This window comes from Ranitomeya variabilis, chromosome 2, assembly GCF_051348905.1.
Source record: "Ranitomeya variabilis isolate aRanVar5 chromosome 2, aRanVar5.hap1, whole genome shotgun sequence".
Taxonomy (NCBI): Eukaryota; Metazoa; Chordata; class Amphibia; order Anura; family Dendrobatidae; genus Ranitomeya; species Ranitomeya variabilis.
Window position 1 is genome coordinate 387,897,233 of NC_135233.1, and position 23,725 is coordinate 387,920,957.

Sequence of the window (23,725 nt, forward strand, 5' to 3'; positions counted from 1 at the left end):
CGGGTGCTGCAGGGGGACTTCGGCATCGTTGAAGACAGTTTCAACGATGCCGAAGTCGTTCCCCTGATCATTGATCGCTGGAGAGAGCTGTCTGTGTGACAGCTCCCCAGCGACCACACAACGACTTACCAACGATCACGGCCAGGTCGTATCGCTGGTCGTGATCGTTGGTAAGTCGTTTAGTGTAACGGTACCTTAAGCACGCCATCATACAGCCATTACTTAAAAACCATCCCTGGGCCAGAACTTCGCTGCTAACTACAAACCGGTCTCTAAACTTCTAGAACGCCTGGTCCACTCACGTCTTATCCGCCATCTCTCAGATAACTCCGCTCTTTACACTCTACTGAAACTGCGCTCACTAAAGTATCTAATGACCTACTAACAGCTAAATCTAATGGTCACTACTCCATGCTAATTCTCTTGGATCTCTCTGCAGCATTCGACACTGTGGATCATCAGCTCCTTCTCACTATGCTCTGCTCCATCGGCCTCAAGGACACAGCCCTCTCCTGGTTCTCCTCCTATCTCTCTAACCACTCCTTCACTGTATCTTTTGCTGGATCCTCCTCCTCTCATATTCCCTTTACTGTTGGGGTTCCTCAAGGATCAGTCCTAGGTTCTCTCCTCTTCTCTTTGTATACCGCACCTATTGGACAAACAATCAGTAGATTTGGTTTCCAGTCCGATCTCTTTCCTGAAGACCCCAATTATACACCTCGTCTCCTGACATCACCCCCCATTATTACAGATACCAGAGATTGTCAGTCCGATGTCTCTAAAATCAGGCCCTCCTTGGGTCTAAAACTGAACCTGTCAAAAACTGACCTCCTTGTGTTTCCTCCTGCACTAACCGACCTATACCGGACATTGCCATTCCCATGTGTGGTTCCACCATTACTGCCCAGCACCACATCCGCTGTCTTGGAGACGCTCTTGATTCAGATCTTTCCTTCACTCCTTACATCTGATCACTCCCTCATGTCACCTACATCTCACAACCATCTCTAGAATTCAACCTTTCTTACTGTTTTTGACTCTGCAGAATCTCTGACTGCGGCTCTTATCCGTTCTCACCTGGACTGTTACATCTCTCTACAGATCGGTCTCCTCTCACTATTCTCTCCCCTCTCTGATCCGTCCTGGATGCATCAGCCAGGACCAGATTCCTCTCCAGCCCCTACACCGATGCCTCCACCCTGCGCCAGTCACTACACTGGCCGCACATCTACCACAGGGTCCAATATAAACTCATCACTCTCATCCACAAATCACTCCACGGTTCTGCACCCCCAATATTTCCTACTCGTCTTCTACCCGTGTCCCCCATGCTGCCAACGGCGTAAGGCTAACATCCTCAATAATCCGAACCTCGCGTTCCCATCTCGAAAACGTCTCTCATGCTGCGCCAATTTTCTGGAATGCCCTACCCAGGACAATTCGATGAATTCCTAATATCCAATTTAAGTGTGGCCTAAAAACGCATTTCTTCAGACCGGCCTACTGTCTCACTTATATAACTATCCCCGTTTTGCCCATACACAACTCTCTTCAAAATCAGGACCCTCGTATCATCTGTTCTCACCCTCTACTCACTTATTACCCTCGGTGTCTGTGCTGTGCACACACTGGCCGCTGACCGGTTCATGCAGCGTTATGTGAACTCCCTATTTATTACATTATGGCCGGACACTACAATACAAGTAGTTGTGACCATTTACCATTTGTGTCCCCCATAATTCCTCATAGATTGTAGCTAGTGAGCAGCCAGACCCCCACTGCTCCTGGTATCGGAGTTGTGTGTTATTCTGTAATATCTTTATCATCTGTACAAGTCCCCTCTAAAATGTAAAGTGCTGTAGAATATGATGGCGCTATAGAAATACAATTATTATTATATAGGGGAATTATTTATTGTGGTGACTGAGGAATAATTGTATGGAGTTATTATAAAGGCTGCTGCACTATTATATGGAGCTATATCACTATATTATTATATACACTGATGGATTATCTGTACGGTGCAGGCCCGCTTCCTCCACAGACCGCACTGAGAGCAGCTGACCTCCTGCTACATCGCCATCTATAGGGAGCTCCGGGCCATAATACACGAGACCTGCCCTCATATAGAGGCCACACATCCTCTGCTGGGCATTGCAGTACTCCTGGTGGAATGATCAGTGATTGATTCCTGGCTCTGTAACCACAGTATAAATAATGGCAGACACTGACGCAGAAGCGGAGGGACGACGACAGCTTTAATGAGATCAGGACTGTACACAGGACACATACGGAGTGCTGACAACTCATCCTGATCCTGACAACTCACAGCACAACGCAGACAAGTCTCTTGTCACGGAAAGGATTCTCGACAGCCGGAACCGGAGAGACCAGCGGATCCGACACAAAGTGAGACTGACAGAAGGAGAGAATGTCCGACACCACGACTGACACCTGCGAGACAACAGCACAGTGTCAGACAGCAACACAGCACAGTTATGTCATATCAGTGATGTCATCACCAGGGGGCGGGGCTATGGGCAACCAATCCTGATGGCTAGCACAGACACGCCTCACCTTCATCCGGTCTATGTTCACCTCCATCTTTAGCTGCTCCACGTCTTTTCGGGCCTCAACAATTTTGGCTAAATTATTAGACATTCTGTAATAAAGCAACAGCACAATAGGGTTATAAAATAATATTTAGATATTGGACACTTTCCTTACACAGAAAAAAATATATCAACCCCCAAAACTCTGACAGTTATTAGGCTGATGTCATATGGGGGCGCAACCATGAAAACCTCAATTCAAGAAGCTCTGAGTGGAGAGTATTGGTCCTAATACTCTGCATGGGTGGTGGTCCTGGGGAAGGGGGTGACACCCTGGAGGAATGGTACTGGGAGACACCCTGGAGGGTTGGTCCTGAGGGCAGTGGCGACACCCTGGAGGGGCAGTCCTGAGGGCGGCGGCGACAGCCAGGAGGTGCAATCCTTGGGAGGGGGGGGCGACACCCTGGAGGGGCAGTCCTTGGAAGAGGGGCGACACCCTGGAGGGTTGGTCCTGAGGGCAGCGGCAGCAACACCCTGGAGGGGCAGTCCTGAGGGCAGCAGCAACACCCAGGAGGGGCAGTCTTTGTGAGGGGGGGTGACACCCTGGAGGGGCAGTCCTTGTGAGGGGGGCGACACCCTGGAGGGTTGGTCCTGAGGGCGGCGGCAGCAACACCCTGGAGGGGCAGTCCTGAGGGCAGCAGCAACACCCAGGAGGGGCAGTCCTTGGGGGGGCAACACCCTGGAGGGGAAGTCCTTGGGAGGGTGGCGACACCCTGAAGGGGCAGACCTTGGGAGGGGGCGACACCCTGAAGGGGCAGTCCTGAGAGCGGCGACACCCAGGAGGGGTAGTCCTTGGGAGGATGCGACACCCTGGAGGGGCAGTCCTTGGGAGAACGCGACACCCTCTAGGGGCAGTCCTTGGGAGGGGGGGGCAACACCCTGGAGGGGTGGTGCTGGGGAAGGGGGAGTGACACCCTGGAAGGTCGGTGCTGGGGAAGGGGGAGTGACACCCTGGAGGAGTGGTCCTTAGGAGGGGGAGACATTCTGGAGGGACAGTCCTTGGGAGGGGGCGACACCCTGGAGGGGCAGTGCAGAGTTGATTCATCTGTTTTACTGATGACAGATGAATCTTACACCCCACCTGCTTCTCCTCATGAGTAATCAGTGTCCTGCATGTTGTTAATGGTAGAGTTGTTGTGAATGGATTGGCAGGATTTTGGTCCATTGTCTACGTCCACAATCTGTGGGTGCCAGTTGGGAGCCCAGCACACCCTCATACCTGTAGCACAACCAGCTCATTTGATTAGCCGGCCTGGCGCAGTCACTTGTGCGCCATGCCACAACGATGACATCGCACCAGGATGGCTAATCAAAAGAAGAGGTATGAATGCTGTGGTTCTCCGCGGCCTCTCCCAGCGGTCACAGATTACGGACACGGCTGATGCACCTTCATCTAGTGGGAGGTGGATTATGTGTTGAGAGAGCAGTTATATTTGGGATGTGACAGGTGTACCTTGTACCTGCAGGCAGCAGATCACCCCAGAGAGGTAATCAATGCAGCAATTACACAGCAGGGGACAAGACCAAACCCATCAGCAAGAAAAACAGGGCGTGAAAGCAGAGAGCAAACAATGTACATATCAGTGGGGGTCCCAGCATCCGGACCCCAGCAATGACGAAGTTTATCGCCTATCCTATAGATACAATGTAACTACTAATATGGGGAAATTCCTTTTGGATGGGGCTACATGGCGACTTTGGCTGCGAGAGCCGACACATGAAATTCGCCCTGTGCCGCCGCTACCCAAGTGAATGAAGTCACATTGTAACACACTACGGCAACAAGAAATCCGGAAGGGATCAAACCAAGTGCGACTTTATGCGACTTACTTGTCGCGGTAGAGCCCATTGACTTGTGCAGCACTGCGATGAAGCGGCGCACAGAGCGGATTTCAGTTACGTGACGGCCATTGTTTCTTGAGTTCCGCACTTATATTGATCATTGTGCGGTAAAAATGATTTGGTAACAAGTTTCCACAGGTCAGTGCGATCACAGGAATACTATATTATATATATATATATATATATATATATATATATATATATATATATATATAATAGTCTCTATGCTATATTAGTGGCTTAAAATATCCTGAACTTTGTAAAAAGATAAATTGGGGTTGTGTCGCCAATTTTTGAGACACAAGACTTTGTATTTTCCCCTTGAGCCGCACCGCAGCGTGTAATGGCCATCCTAATCTACATACAATGCTGTGATCCTTATTTGTGAGCACAGTAATTTTGGCATCTTTATTCTGTTTTTTTTTCTTCTTTACAAGGTTTACTGTAGGAATAATTTAGTTTTTAATTATCTGATCTCTGTAAGTATAGGCAGCCTGAATATTATTTAATTTTACTCATTTTTTTCTTTTTAACTGAGAAAAATAAGGCAATTCAAGTTAACTTATTTATTTTTACATTTGACTTAATCTATTAATATGGAATCTAGGATTGTCTAATCACGTGTTCGATACATTGCAATGCCACAATATAGAGGACAGCTCATGGTCTATGAAGATAGAACCTGGGGGACCAAGATGGCAGCAGCAGGGGCCTTCAGCAAGCTCCAGGCTGCCATTACATCAGTACCTTGTGAACCCATGATGGAGGAGCACGGACCATGGTCACCCAAATGGAAACACTCCACCAGGATGGTGCGGTTTAGATGCTGCTGCCAGTGATTGACAGCGCCATTTTAAGGATTAAACAGCAGCGATCAGAGCTCGCTTTGGTCACTGCTGTTAGAGGCAGATACTGTATAACTCCGCTCCTGCTGAATGCACGATGGAGCACGAAGGGGATAAGGTGCAAAAAAATATCTAAAACAGATCGGAAATTTAGGGGAAGGCTTTTCTGGTGCAAAATAAATGAGAATTGTAGTGCATTTAGCTGACTAAATCTCCCCCATTACCTCACACTGGTTTCTGCAGAGCATTGCTCACCTGCAGCTGCAGAGCTTTACACCAGGGCAGATGACTGAGGACAATAGAGCGGCAGTATATCTGTCACTGCATTTCCCTAGGAATATATCAGTATGATATCTGGGATGGTGAAGTTCTTCAATGTTCAGTTTGTGGCCCCCAGCCTTAGGGGCCCAATATTGATTCACCTGAGCTCCCCCCAGATGCAGCCCCCCATAGCCCATGTACCCACCTGTATCCCGGGCAGAGCAGGCAGGACAGCGGTGCAGGCTCCGGGCGTCTCCTCCAGGTACTGGCAGGTGGCCGGGACGCCTTCTCCTGATTGACGGTCCCCGGAGATGGGGTGGAGACGCCAGAGCAGATGTCGCCTCATTGTTCCTCTCAGAGGAGAATCTCATTATAGGAGTATGAGGGGCGGGAGATGTCCACAGATCGCACAACGGCCGAATCACCTGACGCCTTTCACTATCAGTGAGCATCAGATATGTATTAGGCCTTATTCACAGCGCACCTTTGATTTCTGAACCTGCTGTGTGAAAATGAAAGCTGCATTCAGGTTGATTGCTATGGGTAACTAAGAGTTTTGATAATTGAGGCCTAGTTTATCCAGGTTTTCCCCTCTGTACTACGGGGGGGTTAGTATTTTTGGGGCGGCTTCGTTATGTAGCTCGTCATTTGTAGTTCAGTGTGGGGTAGGTCATCAGAACCACACAGTGACCCTGGACTCTTCCGCCATCCCCCTGCACCGACCACAGGATAATCCATTGCCGCCCGCTGACCCACTAGGTGTCGGCCCTTGGGAATTAGTAGGCTGTTCGCTATTATTGGATATCACAGAGAGCTCAGCAGCACCCCTCAAAGTAATTCCCTAAAAGAGCGAGACCCTCCAAATACTGTAAAATACAGTACAATCCTCCCCTGACCTGATGAATACGAGAAGTGTTACACCTTCTCCTAACAACCCGCTCAGCAGAACTAAAGACAACTCTATAGCCATAAAGATAAATCGGGCAGACCCTAAACTAATCCCCGGACCCTTCTTTCAAGGCCCTAATACCCCCAGAAATTGTGTTCTGACATCTTTTATTGGAGGATTTTCCCTTCTAACCTTAGAGGGTGAAGTATTAGGCCAAAGGTAAAACATGGGCACAATTTTCCAAAAACAGCGCCACCCTTGTACGTGGCAGTGCCTGGTAGGGCGGCTCAGTGCTGGGTACGATACCACACACCGTCATGGAGAGAGGATGCGCTGTGCTGGGAGGAATCAGTTTATTTATATGGCGCTAACATATTCTGCAGCACTTTACAACTCAGGAGACCCGTCAGACAAGATCAGACATTGCAGAGGGGCACACAATGCTACAATTACCAGAGCGGGGGTCCGGACCACAAGAGCTTACAATCTATGAGGAAACGGGCGACACAAAGGGAACAAGTGCTGTGCAGGATGCAGCCATTGGTATGAGAAATCGGGTCAGGTCTCCTTCACATCTTTCCCGGCATCATCTCATCCTTTCATCCCTGGTAACATCTCCTTCCATTTACATCAGCCCTCTCCTCTCTCAGTACTCGTCTGCTCTTACTCCCGGATAATGTCTCCACTACAGTAATGTCTTCTCCTCCTCTTCCCTCACCGATTGTCACCATTTTTCCATAAAATCTCTTGCTTTTCACCTCCAGTAACAATCTCCTCTATTGAAGTCTCCTGCTCTTCTCCGTCTCTAATGAAGTCTCCTGCTCTTCTCCTTCCCTATTGAAGTCTCCTGCCCTTTTCCTTCTCTATTGAAGTCTCCTGCCCTTCTCTGTCTCCATTGAAGTCTCCTGCCCTTCTCTTCCTCTATTGAAGTCTCCTGCCCTTCGCCTTCTCTATTGACGTCTCCTGCCCTTCTCCGTCTCTATTGAAGTCTCCTGCCCTTCTCTGTCTCCATTGAAGTCTCCTGCCCTTCTCTTCCTCTATTGAAGTCTCCTGCCCTTCTCCGTCTCCATTGAAGTCTCCTGCCCTTCTCTTCCTCTATTGAAGTCTCCTGCCCTTCTCTTCCTCTATTGAAGTCTCCTGCCCTTCTCTTCCTCTATTGAAGTCTCCTGCCCTTCTCTGTCTCCATTGAAGTCTCCTGCCCTTCTCTTCCTCTATTGAAGTCTCCTGCCCTTCTCTTCCTCTATTGAAGTCTCCTGCCCTTCTCTTCCTCTATTGAAATCTCCTGCCCTTCTCCTTCTCAATTAAAGTCTCCTTCCCTTCTCTGTCTCTATTGAAGTCTCCTGCCCTTCTCCTTCTCTATTGAAGTCTCCTGCCCTTCTCCTCCCCATAACATCTACTCCCAGAGATCATCAAATCACCGTCTAGTGACATTTCTGATTTCTTCCTCTGCTGGCGAGGCCGTCGTCGTTCCTCTACCCACTAATCTCACCATCTAAGGGTATGTTTCCACAGTAAGTAAACGCTGCTTGTTTGACGCTGCAGCGTCAAACAAGCAGCGTCCAGATGTTCCAGCATAGTGGAGGGGATTTTATGAAATCCCGTCTCCACTATGCGTGGAAACCCGCACGCGGCGGCCCTGCGACTCCGGACATGCTGCGCGTCTTTTCAGATCGCAGCATGTCCGTACACCTTGCGGGGACGCAGCGTCCCCGCAAGGCATATCACAGGGCCCTATGGCGAGGGGTGCGATGATCCCGGATGTGTACTGTACACATCCGGCACCATCGCGTCCCAGAAAGGGGGCGGGGCTTAGTGCCGAGCGGCTTTGCCGCTGCGGCGATACCGCCGCCCCTCCGGACCATGGAGCCATACCCTAACAGTGACTTTGTGATTTGCACCTTTTTGTACCCCAGGCCACCTTTTCTTGGTTCCATCAAGTATTTTTTTTTTTAATTTTCTTTGTTCAGAAGAGGAATATTGGAGAATTCATCATTTGTGACTTCATAAAATGAAACTCTCTCATCTTTCTTTTCGGCAGATCAGAAGTAATATGCGACAAATTGTGCGAGCCTTTAGTATAAAAAGGCACAACCCAAGCAAAAGGTTTTTTTTTATTTTTTATTTATAAAAAAAAAAAAAAAGGATCTTGGAATTTTTGGCTGGAGATAGAAAAAGGACATACCACTACCACAATCTGCCACCACGTCCCGGACTCTTTGAATCTGCACTAATTATATATACAGTCATATGAAAAAGTTTGGGCACCCCTATTAATCTTAAGCTTAATGTTTTATAAAAATGGTTTTTTTTGCAACAGCTATTTCAGTTTCATATATCTAACAACTGTTGGACACAGTAATGTTTTTGCCTTGAAATGAGGTTTATTGTACTAACAGAAAATGTGCAATCTGCATTCAAACAAAATTTGACAGGTGCATAAGTATGGGCACCCTTATCATTTTCTTGTTTTAAATACTCCTACCTACTTTTTACTGACTTACTAAAGCACTTTTTTTGGTTTTGTAACCTCATTGAGCTTTGAACTTCATAGCTAGGTGTATGCAATCATGAGAAAAGCTACTTAAAGTGGCCACTTGCAAGTTGTTCTCCTGTTTGAATCTCCTCTGAAGAGTGGCATCATGGGCTCCTCAAAACAACTGTCAAATGATCTGAAAACAAAGGTTATTCAACATAGTTGTTCAGGGGAAGGATACAAAAAGCTGTCTCAGAGATTTAACCTGTCAATTTCCATTGTGAGGAACAAAGTAAGGAAATGGAAGAACACAGGTACAGTTCTTGTTAAGACCAGAAGTCGCAGGCCAAGAAAAACATCAGAAAGGCAGAGAAGAAGAATGGTGAGATCAGTCAAGGACAATCCTCAGACCACCTCCAGAGATCTGCAGCATCAACTTGCTGCAGATGGTGTCACTGTGCATCGGTCAACTATACAACGCACATTGCACAAGGAGAAGCTGCATGGGAGAGTGATGCGAAAGAAGCAGTTTCTGCAAGCACGCCACAAACAGAGTCGGCTGAGGTATGCAAAAGCACATTTGGAGAAGCCAATTTCGTTTTGGAAGAAGGTCCTGTGGACTCATGAAACCAAGATTGAGTTGTTTGGTAATACAAAAAGGCGTTATGCATGGCGGCAAAAAAACACAGTGCGTTGTATAGTTGATCGATGCACAGTGACACCATCTGCAGCAAGTTGAAACATTGTTTTATCCGAAAAGCTGCCACGCCACAGGGAATCAAAGATATATATATATATATATATATATATATATATATCGGTTCTGCGGGCGTCCATGGAATTCTCTCTGGTGCTGCTGCATTCCATCCTCTCCTCTAGGGGGCAGCGCACAGGTGTACCGATGAGTGCGGCACGATGTGGGGGCGCACATTACAGGAGGCTGAGCGCTCTCATCCCTGGGAAGGCAGCCGTCTCCAGCCTGCGGATTACAGCCCCCCACCTCCCCGTGTACAGCGCGGCTCTGCATGAATCACGTTCTGTGTTATATTTGGACTGGAGGTTTTAGTTCAGTTTCCATGACGACTCGGAGATGAGACAGACGGCACTTTGTGTGCGAGGGGCAGATGTGGACGCGGATCCTGCGGTGATGGGGACAGCAATGTCGTGCACAAAACGGAACCGCGTTCGCCGAAACATTCACCGCTAGGCGGAGCGACCGCCGAGGCCGCCATGACGGCTGATCCAAGCACAATCGCAGCAGCTCTGGGACAGCGAGTTGAGAACAATGCAGCCAGTAGAGAACCACAACACCCTAATGTGGGCGTCTGTTCATCCTGAGCCTCCTGCTAAATGAATATAAGACCTACAGTTTGCCTCGGGGCACACTGTACTGATGAGCTGCTGCCCCCAAGACATAACACCCCTTACAGTAACCGAGGAAATAAGAGCGCGAAGACACAAAGTGACAAGAAACACTTTATTTACAGGCTCGGATAGAAAACAATGGCGGATATTTACAGCAGTTTGCGGCGGCGGCGCCTCCTGTACACGGCAGGGTGATATATACAATCAATGCTCGATCCGCGGCGCCGTCTCTATACACGTCTGTACACAGCCGCCGGGTCATTATACACAGAACTGTACAGAACACCGGGAGACTGATGATGGGGGGTGGAGTGGAGTGAGGAACCTTCACCGACAGAGAAAGGGTTAAACACTCATGCAACCTCACAGACATAAATGCATCCTGGCACATGTAGTCTCCTGCCGATCTAGAATCATCATGGGAGTTGCGCCATGATGCATTGTGGGAGACAGTCCAGAAAGCAGGCACATTAAAGCCGTGTTACAACCGCAGTCTGGGGGTCTCTTCATGTACAGTGCAAGAAAATGTACTCTATTACTCCCTGTTATCAGCCATTACTGGGTGAGGCGACTGGAGGACGAGTTAGCACAATCTATTGCTCCCAGTTATCAGCCGCTGCTGACTAGGGTTCTTCGATGGGAACGGTGGCAGGATGTGCAGGGAAGGGGGAGTTCCACCATGATTGTGTTGGATGGGGTCCACAGTGTGGATTGGGGTCCGATCACACAGTGGTCATTACCTTGAGTGACCCTGTGTGGAACCGCATGATCTTTTTCTTAAGCGCCTGAGAAGCCTTCACCTTAAACATTTGGGGGCGCCCTTCGGCATCCCGGGGAGGAAGCTGCATGGGCCATACCAAGCCCCCTTCTTCCTCCTCTTCTCCTTCCGAGTCTACCCTCGCTTCCCCCTCTGGGACCCCAGCACTAATCTCTGCCGTCGACCTCCACTTTCTGCAGGGGGGTCCGATCCTCACTGTTGGGGCCCTGCCATCTCTTCCCAGGGTGTAGCAACGGCTCCCTTCTTGCATATGCGGTTGAGGGTCCCCCCATTCCTGCACGAAGGCCTGTGGGTCCGCCCAGCCCTCGGTGTGAGCCCTGGTATTAGCCCAGCTCTCCTTGTAAGTGCGGGGGTTGACCCAGCCATCTAAGTGCCCCCTGGATCCCTGCCACACTTCTGGGGGCACCCTGAGGTCCACGTTCTCCTCCGGCCGTGGGGCCGGGTCCCTCAGGCTAGTTTCTGACAGTGACCTTGGTGTCCTTCGTCCGCCTCTTTTCCTAGGCGGTTCCTCTGCAGAAAGGCATTTCCTTGGGGGCTTTGGTGGGGACCCCTCCACACTGTGGCCCTTTAAGAGAGGCGGGTGCTTTCTGCGGGGGCCGCGGTGAGTTGGGGTATAAGAGGTGCTGGCCATTCTGCACACTGGGGCTGGGGCAGGTGGACGATCAGCAGAAACAGAACGGAGATACGGGGCGCGGAGCTGACGGCGAAGGAGAGAAAGAATATAACCTTCAGCGCGGCGAGCAGGAGGCGGTGGCGGAGGAGGTGGGGGAGGGGGAGATGAAGGGGAAGGGTAAGGGGCAGACATGGAACGAGGCACCAGAAGACGAGAAGAAGAGGAACGAGGGTGATGGGATCCCACAACCAGATCACCTGAGGGCAGAAAGAAGAGCGGGGCAGTTACACAGAAGAGGAGAAGCGACAGGAGCAGCGGGGGAAACTCGCCAGACCTCACCTGCGCTTTTCGGGCGCTCACTGGCGTAATGCAGCCGAGCCTCAGCTTGTCCTACTCGGGGGGCCCGGTCCAGGAACACGTCACCTGCCTCCGAACCATCAGCTTCATACTCCACTGCAAGATAAAGGACAGAAATGATAGGACCCAAAATGTGCTGTCTAGTGAATCCCACTCCGAGAGACAATGCCCAGTGCATGCACACCTCCACTACTGCGCCACCCAGTGCACGTCCCTGCCACTGCGCCACCCAGTGCACACACCCCTCCGCTACTGCGCCACCCAGTGCGCACTTCTCCGCTACTGCGCCACCCAGTGCACGCACCCCTCCCTGCCACTGCGCCACCCAGTGCACGCACCCCTCCACTAATGCGCCACCCAGTGCACACACCCCTCCCCGCCACTGCACCACCCAGTGCACGCACCTCTCCCCGCCGCTGCGCCACCCAGTGCACGCACCTCTCCCCGCCGCTGTGCCACCCAGTGCACGCACCCCTCCCCGCCGCTGTGCCACCCAGTGCACGCACCCCTCCCCGCCGCTGTGCCACCCGGTGCACGCACCCCTCCCCGCCACTGTGCCACCTGGTACACGCACCCCTCCCCGCCACTGCGCCACCCAGTGCACGCACCCCTCCCCGCCACTGCGCCACCCAGTGCACGCACCCCTCCCCGCCACTGCGCCACCCAGTGCACGCACCCCTCTCCGCCATTGCGCCACCCAGTACCCGCACCCCTCCCCGCCACTGCGCCACCCAGTACCATACACCCCACCATTGCTGCGCCACCCAGTACCATACACCCCTCCGTTACTGCGCCACCCAGCACACGCACCCCTCCACTACTCCGCCACCCAGTACCATACATCCCTCCACTACTGTACCACCCAGTATAGACACCCTCGCACTCCATTTCCTAGTCCGCACTCCTCCCATATGTACAGGGTTCCACTTTTCTTCAGAGGACGGTAGCGAGTGGGCGTGAGGCAGCTGTGTAAACTCGGTGGGCAGGAGGGGCTTTATAAACAAAGCTCAGTGCTAAAAATAAATCTCATTATCTGCAGCCGTCAAACAGTCCAGGGAAAAGGGGAGTCTCCAAAATACGCCGGGAATCCTGCACCTGATGGTGTGAAGTGAAAAAGGCGTGAGGGCCGAGTGGGTTTTGTGGGTGCTCAGGTGGCTCCCTGGGTGGCGTTTCAGGGGGTCTGGCAAGTGCTGGAGGGAGGGAATCAAAGAACAGGGGATGCACAGCTGGCCTGCCGTTTTATCACTGCACACACACACACACACACCCACAAAAAGAAAGTTGTGATTTCCAAAGGGTTCATTTTTATCCCTGCCCCCTGATAGGCAGCACTGAAGGGCGCAGGGCACAGTCCACTGGGCAGGAGAAGGAAAACCTCAGGATCCACACGTGTACTGGGCAGGAATGAACACGGCCTGTCAGTCATCCCACAAAATCCCCATCCAAACCATCACAGTGGCGCCCTCTACAGAGCACAGCGGTGATGGCACTGGGACCATCGGCTGCAGAACAGATTACGTGCAAAACTGAGAATTCTCGGGCACCACAGGAGCCGGGCATCCTGGGGGCGATGGGACCCCAGAGCCGGAGGATATGAGGGGTGGAGAATGGGTGAGACTGGAACCTCAGGGGACGTTGTGACAAAGAAACAAGTCCAGAAGCGAGAAACATCACAGAGAACGAGCGGCCAATGAATCAGTGGCGGCACGTGTATCATAATGGTATCTGTACGGGCCTCCCACCTGATGCACATATGGCGTCACCACCCTGACACATGCCGTCCCATGGCCCACACTGCCCACTCACGGGCCGGATGCTGATCTCCCGCTACAGTCGCGTTGCCGGCTCACCGTTCTCCTGGTCGTTCTCTGCTCTTAACCGTAATTCTCCAAGTTGTCTCTCCAACTCCCACAGCTGCCGGTCCAGATCCTGAGGGGGAAACAGGCGAATGTCAGAACATACGGGGGGCAATGGGCGTCACACAAAGGCACGCAAGGAGGGGAAGGACGATGGAGGTTATATATACACACATATATATATATATATATATATATATATATATATATATATATATATATATATATAGGCCCAATTCTAACACATCGGGTATTCTAGAATATGTATGTATATAGCAGCCACATAGTATATAGCACAGGCCACGTAGTATATAGGAGCCATGTAGTATATAGCAGACAAATACTATGTGGCCTGTGCTATATACTATGTGGCTGCTATATACATACAGACATACATATTGTAGAATACCCAATGCGTTTATACAGGCCACGCAGTATATAACAGTGGGCACGCAGTATATAACACAGCCCAAACAGTATATAACACAGCCCACGTACTATATAACACAGCCCACGCAGTATATAGCAGCCACGCAGTATATAACACAAGCGACGTAGTATATAACACTAGCCACGTAATATATAGCACAGCCCACGCAGTACAAAACACAGCCAACATAGTATCTAACACTGGCCAGGTAGTATATAGCAGCCACGCGGTATATAACACTGCCCACGTAGTATTTAGTTAATAGAAGAGAACAAAGGAAGCTTTCTCAAATATATAAAAGCGATAAATTTATTAGTTACAAAAAACACTCATACAAAAAAGACCAATAAAATAGACATGATACAAAAACACATGAACACGTTATCTGTAAATACCCGTGTACAGAACACAAGAGTGTAAAGAAAGACACCAGGATTAATAGAGGAGCGTACCACATAAACCATTAGCTGTACATGTTCTTAATGTGGACCATAACTAAGGTGCTACCAAGCCAAAATCTCCATGTGTAACTATGAATAAAATACTATGTCTATCACCCTCTGTGTGTCCTATGCCATATGGACACGAGTAGTGAAAGAGCTATAGACCATGCGTTATGTGCACCCTAAGGTCCTAGACACAAAAACCTTGTGGACCCTGGAAACGCTAGTGGTCCTGAAAAAACGGTTATCATATTGAACACATGGGAGGCTGGTCTCACCTGGTATGCGGACGCTCCAGCACGCACCCCGACGCACGTTTCGCTACCTGTAAGTACTTGCTTTATCAAGGGGAATAGTGTGGATTGAGAATGGTTTTCAGGACCTTATATCGTCCTGACAACGGTCATGTGACCATCATGTGATGGTAACCACCCCCCGGCCGTGTTGGACGGCGCACGCCCACATCACTGCAGTCATCTCCCCGCCCCCGCCCGGACCTGCCCAGCCACACATAGGAGCAGGCACCAATAGGTCCCGATCCCATGCGCAGATGGGCGCCGCCGGACGAGAGCGGGTGACCGACCCCAGTAACACTGTTAGTGCGCACCACGGCCAGGGTGTATATAAGGTGACCATATGCTAGATAAAAACTAAAAAATACATGTGTGACACATAAATAAACGATAGAGGTTCTCCCATATAGCAGGGGGTCCAAACTTTTGCAAAAATTCTCCCAATATATTGGTATTGTCCGATCTTGTGTTCCAAATAACCATATAGATCTTTTGCTGCTTGTAGCATATACGGGACTAAGTCATATTGCAGTATTCACTGCTCACTATGGAAGACACCTGCATCATGTAGAACTAAAAAATGTATCCATATGTGGCACATAAGTATACGGTGGAGGCTCTCCCATGCGACAGGGGGTCCAGACTTTTGCAATTGTTCTCCAATATGATGGTATTGTCCAATCTTATGTTCTCAAGTGACCATATAGATCTTATGCTGCTTGTAGCATATGCGGAACTTAATCATATTGCTATATTCACTGCTCACTATGGAAAAACCTGCATCATGTGAAACAACAACAAATAAAAAAAGTGTGATTAAAACCAGACACAAAAACACATACAAATAAAATACAGGATGGTAAAGGGGAAAAACAATAATATATTGGATGGGGAGATAATTCTACAAAAATGCAGCGAAATTCAGGGATTCATTTAGCCCAGCCGGTTTCATAGTTCCCAATGTTACAATCCATCGCAATTCACGTTGCGCTAACAGCTTTTTAACATCCCCCCCTCTAATGCCAGTGTGTATGACATCTATACCTCTTACAAAAAAATTTTTTGGATTGCAATTATGTACCATACGGAAGTGCCTCGGTATTGTTTTGAGGGATGACACATCTTCTACTGTTGCCGCAGCCTCAATGTCACGCACATGCTCTCTAATGCGTACTCTTAACTCCCTAGATGTTAACCCAATATATGTGAGAGGGCAGCCACAAGTAGCGTAGTAAATTACATTCTGTGTACTACACGAGATATACTCCCCTATTTTGTACTCTTTATGATCCACTGACGCAAAAGATGACGTTTGGCATGTATTACTGCATGCCAGACAGTGACCACATTTGAAAAATCCTTTTCTGGGTTGTGTGTTGCCAAAATACTTTTTAGTTGGGGCCACATAGTGGCTCCTGACCAATAGGTCTCCAAGATTTTTTGCGCGTCGGGAAGTCATAAGAGGTCTGTCTGACAGAAAGGGTCTCAGGGAGGATTCCGCCCCAAGCACAGGCCAGTATCTAGTCAATATGTCTCTCATGCTGTCCCACTCATGGTTATATGTCGAAATAAATCGTATGTTGTCATCCTTTTTCTTATGCTTTTTTTGATACAACAGAGAGGTGCGGGACACTGACTTGGCCTTATTATACCCGTGCTTAATGCACCTCCGACTATAACCTCGATGTTGAAACCGTTCTCTCAAGTCTGAAGCCTGCATTTCGAATCTCTGGTCTGTCGAGCAGATCCGCCGCATCCTCAGGAACTGTCCAACCGGGACGGCCCTTACTGTAGACTGGTTGTGCGCAGTCGTGGCGTGAATCAGTGAGTTGACAGACGTTTCTTTGCGAAAGACATCAGTCTGGATGGTGGATGTGTGGTCCACCTCCAGGCTAATGTCCAGAAAGTCAATTTTGGTCCTGTTATATTTGTATGTCAACTTGATGTTATAATCATTTCTATTCAGATCCGCCATGAACTCCTCCAGCTGCTGCACTGTCCCCCGCCAAAACATCAAGATGTCATCAATATAGCGTAACCAGCACAGCACATGGTCCGCGGCCCCCGACCCGGCGTCACCGAAAACCAACCTCTCCCAGAAACCCAAAAAGAGGTTAGCGTACGCCGGGGCACAGGCCGCGCCCATGGCTGCGCCGCGCTTTTGTTGATAAAACTGATCTTTAAAGGTGAAGAAGTTGTGCGTGAGGACAAAGTGCAGCAGCTCAAGAATGAGCTCACACAGGGGGCCGTCCAAGTTGGAGGTCCCGAGGAAGAAGCGGACCGCCCGAATACCATCATCATGGTTAATGCAGGTATACAAGGTTTCTACATCAGCTGTTACTAGAATAATATCACGACCCACAAAGGCACCGTCAACCCTCGTGAGGACATCCGTCGTGTCCTTAACATAAGAAGGTAAGGTCTCTACAATTGTTTTTAAATAATAATCAACAAATTTACAAATGGGGTCACACAGACCACCTATTCCTGACACGATCGGACGTCCCGGAGGATTGACGGCGTCCTTGTGCACCTTTGGGAGTAAGTAAAAGGTAGGTATCTTTGGGAATTTGACACTGAGGCCCTCAAAAACTTTTTTGTCAATGACCCCCGAATCTAAAGCTCTCAGTAAGATTTTTTGGAGTCGTGCAGAGAAGGACACCACTGGGTTATATCCTATTTTTGTATACACATCATTATTACGTAACTGTCGATAGGCCTCCCGTTCATATTTGGCCACTGGCCAGATCACAATATTCCCTCCCTTGTCAGCCGCTTTAAATACAACATCATCCATAGATTGTAACTGGCGGATGCTATCTCTCTCTGCATGGGTCAAATTGTCGTACCGGCGGTAAGTAGACAGTTTCTTCAAATCATTGCTCACTAATTTAGTGAAAACATCTACCGCCGGGCAGAGTGACAAGGGAGGGAAACTTGTAGATCTGGGAAGAATATCTCTGGGGAACCTACCTTCCGTAGTTGGAATCTGTTCCTCCAATAATTCCTCCAAAATTCTTATGGTGTCTCTCTCTGCAGCACTCCAACCTTCCAGGTCATTACCACCTTTGCTGTGCAATTTTTTTAGAATAAGCTTCCGCGAAAATAATTGAAGATCTTTCAAAGCTGTAAAATAATCATATTTATTAGTGGGAGAGAATGAGAGGCCCCTACTCAGCACCCGCAACTGTGTGTGGGTCAATTGGTGGTCGGACAGATTGATTACCTGCAGACCCGCCTGAGACCCCTTCTCAGACTGTTTTGCCTCGTTTCTTTTTTTGGTATTCTGCCGAGTATTAGCCTTGTGAAAAGAATCACTTGTGGAGGCCTTGTCATTTTCTACCTCCATACGATTTTTCTTTGTCTGTTGCATCTCTCCCCTATAAGATCGAGTGGAAGCCGACCTTGAGCGTGATTGGGATTCATTCCTATAATAGGAACGGGATCGTTCATTGGGATTCCTCCACTTATACATCTTATTTTGTTGTTTGTCTAGGACATCACGTTGGAATTTTTTCGCCTTAGTTTGCTGAATATCCTCTGCCCATTTTTGTGCTTCCTCTTGTATTTCAGAATTCAATTTTTTTAGAGCTTCCAATGACATCTTTTTTTAATTGAGTTCTGTAATTCATCCATTTCTTTTTCTATATTGGACAGGGATTCAGTATTCATTTCTTTCAGTATCTCCATGAAACCGGCAGAACAGTTATTAGCATGTTTTTCCCATTTTTCACGTATTTCTAAATTTTCTACTGGGAATGAGGGAAATATTTGAACTCTTAGTCCCCTAGGAATTAATTCCCTTTGTAAATATTTATCCAGAAAAGCGTGATTCCACCAAATTTTGGTTCTTTTTCTTGTGAGATCTTTAAATTTAGTGATCATCTCACTTAACCCCTTATCCTTCCCCTCACCACCTGTACTGCTGGTGTCCTTAATTACGTCGTTCAATTGTGTGAGCCATGCTCCATCGCGGGCTCTAAAGTCCATATTAGTATACCTGGAATTGACTGAAAAACACAGAAAACAATATAATTAACCAATTTTCCAGAAACATCATTGTGACCCCCATATGTCACAAAAAACCATAAACATCCTCCTTATAGATCATAGTTAATAGAAGAGAACAAAGGAAGCTTTCTCAAATATATAAAAGCGATAAATTTATTAGTTACAAAAAACACTCATACAAAAAAGACCAATAAAATAGACATGATACAAAAACACATGAACACGTTATCTGTAAATACCCGTGTACAGAACACAAGAGTGTAAAGAAAGACACCAGGATTAATAGAGGAGCGTACCACATAAACCATTAGCTGTACATGTTCTTAATGTGGACCATAACTAAGGTGCTACCAAGCCAAAATCTCCATGTGTAACTATGAATAAAATACTATGTCTATCACCCTCTGTGTGTCCTATGCCATATGGACACGAGTGGTGAAAGAGCTATAGACCATGCGTTATGTGCACCCTAAGGTCCTAGACACAAAAACCTTGTGGACCCTGGAAACGCTAGTGGTCCTGAAAAAACGGTTATCATATTGAACACATGGGAGGCTGGTCTCACCTGGTATGCGGACGCTCCAGCACGCACCCCGACGCACGTTTCGCTACCTGTAAGTACTTGCTTTATCAAGGGGAATAGTGTGGATTGAGAATGGTTTTCAGGACCTTATATCGTCCTGACAACGGTCATGTGACCATCATGTGATGGTCATGGGCGCGGCCTGTGCCCCGGCGTACGCTAACCTCTTTTTGGGTTTCTGGGAGAGGTTGGTTTTCGGTGACGCCGGGTCGGGGGCCGCGGACCATGTGCTGTGCTGGTTACGCTATATTGATGACATCTTGATGTTTTGGCGGGGGACAGTGCAGCAGCTGGAGGAGTTCATGGCGGATCTGAATAGAAATGATTATAACATCAAGTTGACATACAAATATAACAGGACCAAAATTGACTTTCTGGACATTAGCCTGGAGGTGGACCACACATCCACCATCCAGACTGATGTCTTTCGCAAAGAAACGTCTGTCAACTCACTGATTCACGCCACGACTGCGCACAACCAGTCTACAGTAAGGGCCGTCCCGGTTGGACAGTTCCTGAGGATGCGGCGGATCTGCTCGACAGACCAGAGATTCGAAATGCAGGCTTCAGACTTGAGAGAACGGTTTCAACATCGAGGTTATAGTCGGAGGTGCATTAAGCACGGGTATAATAAGGCCAAGTCAGTGTCCCGCACCTCTCTGTTGTATCAAAAAAAGCATAAGAAAAAGGATGACAACATACGATTTATTTCGACATATAACCATGAGTGGGACAGCATGAGAGACATATTGACTAGATACTGGCCTGTGCTTGGGGCGGAATCCTCCCTGAGACCCTTTCTGTCAGACAGACCTCTTATGACTTCCCGACGCGCAAAAAATCTTGGAGACCTATTGGTCAGGAGCCACTATGTGGCCCCAACTAAAAAGTATTTTGGCAACACACAACCCAGAAAAGGATTTTTCAAATGTGGTCACTGTCTGGCATGCAGTAATACATGCCAAACGTCATCTTTTGCGTCAGTGGATCATAAAGAGTACAAAATAGGGGAGTATATCTCGTGTAGTACACAGAATGTAATTTACTACGCTACTTGTGGCTGCCCTCTCACATATATTGGGTTAACATCTAGGGAGTTAAGAGTACGCATTAGAGAGCATGTGCGTGACATTGAGGCTGCGGCAACAGTAGAAGATGTGTCATCCCTCAAAACAATACCGAGGCACTTCCGTATGGTACATAATTGCAATCCAAAAAATTTTTTTGTAAGAGGTATAGATGTCATACACACTGGCATTAGAGGGGGGGATGTTAAAAAGCTGTTAGCGCAACGTGAATTGCGATGGATTGTAACATTGGGAACTATGAAACCGGCTGGGCTAAATGAATCCCTGAATTTCGCTGCATTTTTGTAGAATTATCTCCCCATCCAATATATTATTGTTTTTCCCCTTTACCATCCTGTATTTTATCTGTATGTGTTTTTGTGTCTGGTTTTAATCACACTTTTTTTATTTGTTGTTGTTTCACATGATGCAGGTTTTTCCATAGTGAGCAGTGAATATAGCAATATGATTAAGTTCCGCATATGCTACAAACAGCATAAGATCTATATGGTCACTTGAGAACATAAGATTGGACAATACCATCATATTGGAGAACAATTGCAAAAGTCTGGACCCCCTGTCGCATGGGAGAGCCTCCACCGTATACTTATGTGCCACACATGGATACATTTTTTAGTTCTACATGATGCAGGTGTCTTCCATAGTGAGCAGTGAATACTGCAATATGACTTAGTCCCGTATATGCTACAAGCAGCAAAAGATCTATATGGTTATTTGGAACACAAGATCGGACAATACCAATATATTGGGAGAATTTTTGCAAAAGTTTGGACCCCCTGCTATATGGGAGAACCTCTATCGTTTATTTATGTGTCACACATGCATTTTTTAGTTTTTATTTAGCATATGGTCACCTTATATACACCCTGGCCGTGGTGCGCACTAACAGTGTTACTGGGGTCGGTCACCCGCTCTCGTCCGGCGGCGCCCATCTGCGCATGGGATCGGGACCTATCGGTGCCTGCTCCTATGTGTGGCTGGGCAGGTCCGGGCGGGGGCGGGGAGATGACTGCAGTGATGTGGGCGTGCGCCGTCCAACACGGCCGGGGGGTGGTTACCATCACATGATGGTCACATGACCGTTGTCAGGACGATATAAGGTCCTGAAAACCATTCTCAATCCACACTATTCCCCTTGATAAAGCAAGTACTTACAGGTAGCGAAACGTGCGTCGGGGTGCGTGCTGGAGCGTCCGCATACCAGGTGAGACCAGCCTCCCATGTGTTCAATATGATAACCGTTTTTTCAGGACCACTAGCGTTTCCAGGGTCCACAAGGTTTTTGTGTCTAGGACCTTAGGGTGCACATAACGCATGGTCTATAGCTCTTTCACTACTCGTGTCCATATGGCATAGGACACACAGAGGGTGATAGACATAGTATTTTATTCATAGTTACACATGGAGATTTTGGCTTGGTAGCACCTTAGTTATGGTCCACATTAAGAACATGTACAGCTAATGGTTTATGTGGTACGCTCCTCTATTAATCCTGGTGTCTTTCTTTACACTCTTGTGTTCTGTACACGGGTATTTACAGATAACGTGTTCATGTGTTTTTGTATCATGTCTATTTTATTGGTCTTTTTTGTATGAGTGTTTTTTGTAACTAATAAATTTATCGCTTTTATATATTTGAGAAAGCTTCCTTTGTTCTCTTCTATTAACTATGATCTATAAGGAGGATGTTTATGGTTTTTTGTGACATATGGGGGTCACAATGATGTTTCTGGAAAATTGGTTAACCACGTAGTATTTAGCAGTGTGGGCACCATATCCCTGTTTAAAAAAATAATTAAAATAAAAAAATAGTTCGATACTCACCCACCGGGATCCAGCGAAGCTCTCGCGATGCGCGCGCGGCTGCCGCCATCTTCCGTTCCCAGGATGCATTGCGAAATTACCCACATGACTTAGCGGTCTCGCGAGACCGCTAAGTCTTCTGGGTAATTTTGCAATGCATCTCTGGGAACGGAAGATGGCGGCAGCCGCGTGCGGCTCGGCGGACTACGGAGGGTGAGAATAGCAGGGGTTTTTTTTATTATTATTTTTAACATTACATCTTTTTACTATTGATGCTGCATAGGCAGCATCAATAGTAAAAAGTTGGGGACACACAGGGTTAATTAGCAGCGATAACGTCGTGCGTTACCCGCGGCATAACGCGGTCCGTTACCGCTGGCATTAACCCTGTGTTAGTGGTGACTGGAGGGGAGTGTGCAGGCGCCGGGCACTGACTGCAGGGGAGTAGGGAGGGACTAATCGGACTGTGCCCGTCGCTGATTGGTCGCGGCAGCCATGACAGGCAGCTGGCGAGACCAATCAGCGACGCGGGATTTCCGTTACGGAAGTTGCGGATAGAAAGACGGAAGTACCCCTTAGACAATATATATATTTAGATTCAAGATTCAGAGAAGCTTTATTGGCAGGACCAAATACACATCAGTTTTGCCAAAGCAAGTGTATAAAGGCAATAGGGATAGGGACTGTGGGGACGTTGGGTAGGAGCTGTAGGGGAGGTGGATGGGGGCAGATCCAGGGTAGGGGCTATAGTCCATGGCATAGGGGAGGTGGATGGGGGCAGATCCAGGGTAGGGGCTATAGTCCATGGCATAGGGGAGGTGGATGGGGGCAGATCCATTGTGGGGGCTATAGTCCATGGCATCATAGTTCTCTTTCTCGCAGTCTATGACATTCGCTCACATACCGTGCTGCTATCTCCACTGCTCTCTCTTCTTCTCCCAGCAGGATATATGTCTTCTCTTCCTCCTTCATGGTGATGAAGTCCGGGAAGAGATGTGAGAGTCTCCTGAAGTGAGTGTCCCTCACTGCTGAGTATTTGGAGCAGTGTAGCAGGAAGTGGGTTTCGTCCTCTATGGCCTCCTCATCACAGTGTTGGCACTTTCCTCCCTGGGCTTGTAGTTCTGCCTGTGTCGGCCACATTCGATGGCCAGATTGTGGGCACTGAGTCTATATCGGCTCAGGA

At 48.3% G+C, this 23,725-nt stretch overlaps 2 protein-coding genes across 2 annotated transcripts in view; both read right to left on the reverse strand.

Moving 5' to 3' along the window:
- Positions 1-2,240: 2,240 nt before the first annotated feature.
- Positions 2,241-6,044, reverse strand: GNG8 (G protein subunit gamma 8). Its single transcript, XM_077292575.1, has 3 exons — positions 5,766-6,044; positions 2,578-2,662; positions 2,241-2,454 (listed from the first exon to the last, which is right to left on the reverse strand). The coding sequence occupies exons 2-3, from the start codon at positions 2,659-2,661 to the stop codon at positions 2,326-2,328; spliced, it is 213 nt and encodes a 70-aa protein (XP_077148690.1). The 5' UTR covers position 2,662; positions 5,766-6,044; the 3' UTR covers positions 2,241-2,325.
- Positions 6,045-10,385: 4,341 nt separating this feature from the next.
- DACT3 (dishevelled binding antagonist of beta catenin 3) overlaps positions 10,386-23,725 on the reverse strand; it is a 44,179-nt gene continuing 30,839 nt past the window's right edge. Inside the window, exons 2-4 of the mRNA XM_077286424.1 lie at positions 13,886-13,964; positions 12,018-12,131; positions 10,386-11,935 (exon numbers count right to left, since the gene is read on the reverse strand). Of these exons, the coding sequence (XP_077142539.1) occupies positions 11,010-11,935; positions 12,018-12,131; positions 13,886-13,964 (1,119 nt within the window). The 3' untranslated portion in view covers positions 10,386-11,009. The remainder of the gene's footprint in view (positions 11,936-12,017; positions 12,132-13,885; positions 13,965-23,725) is intronic.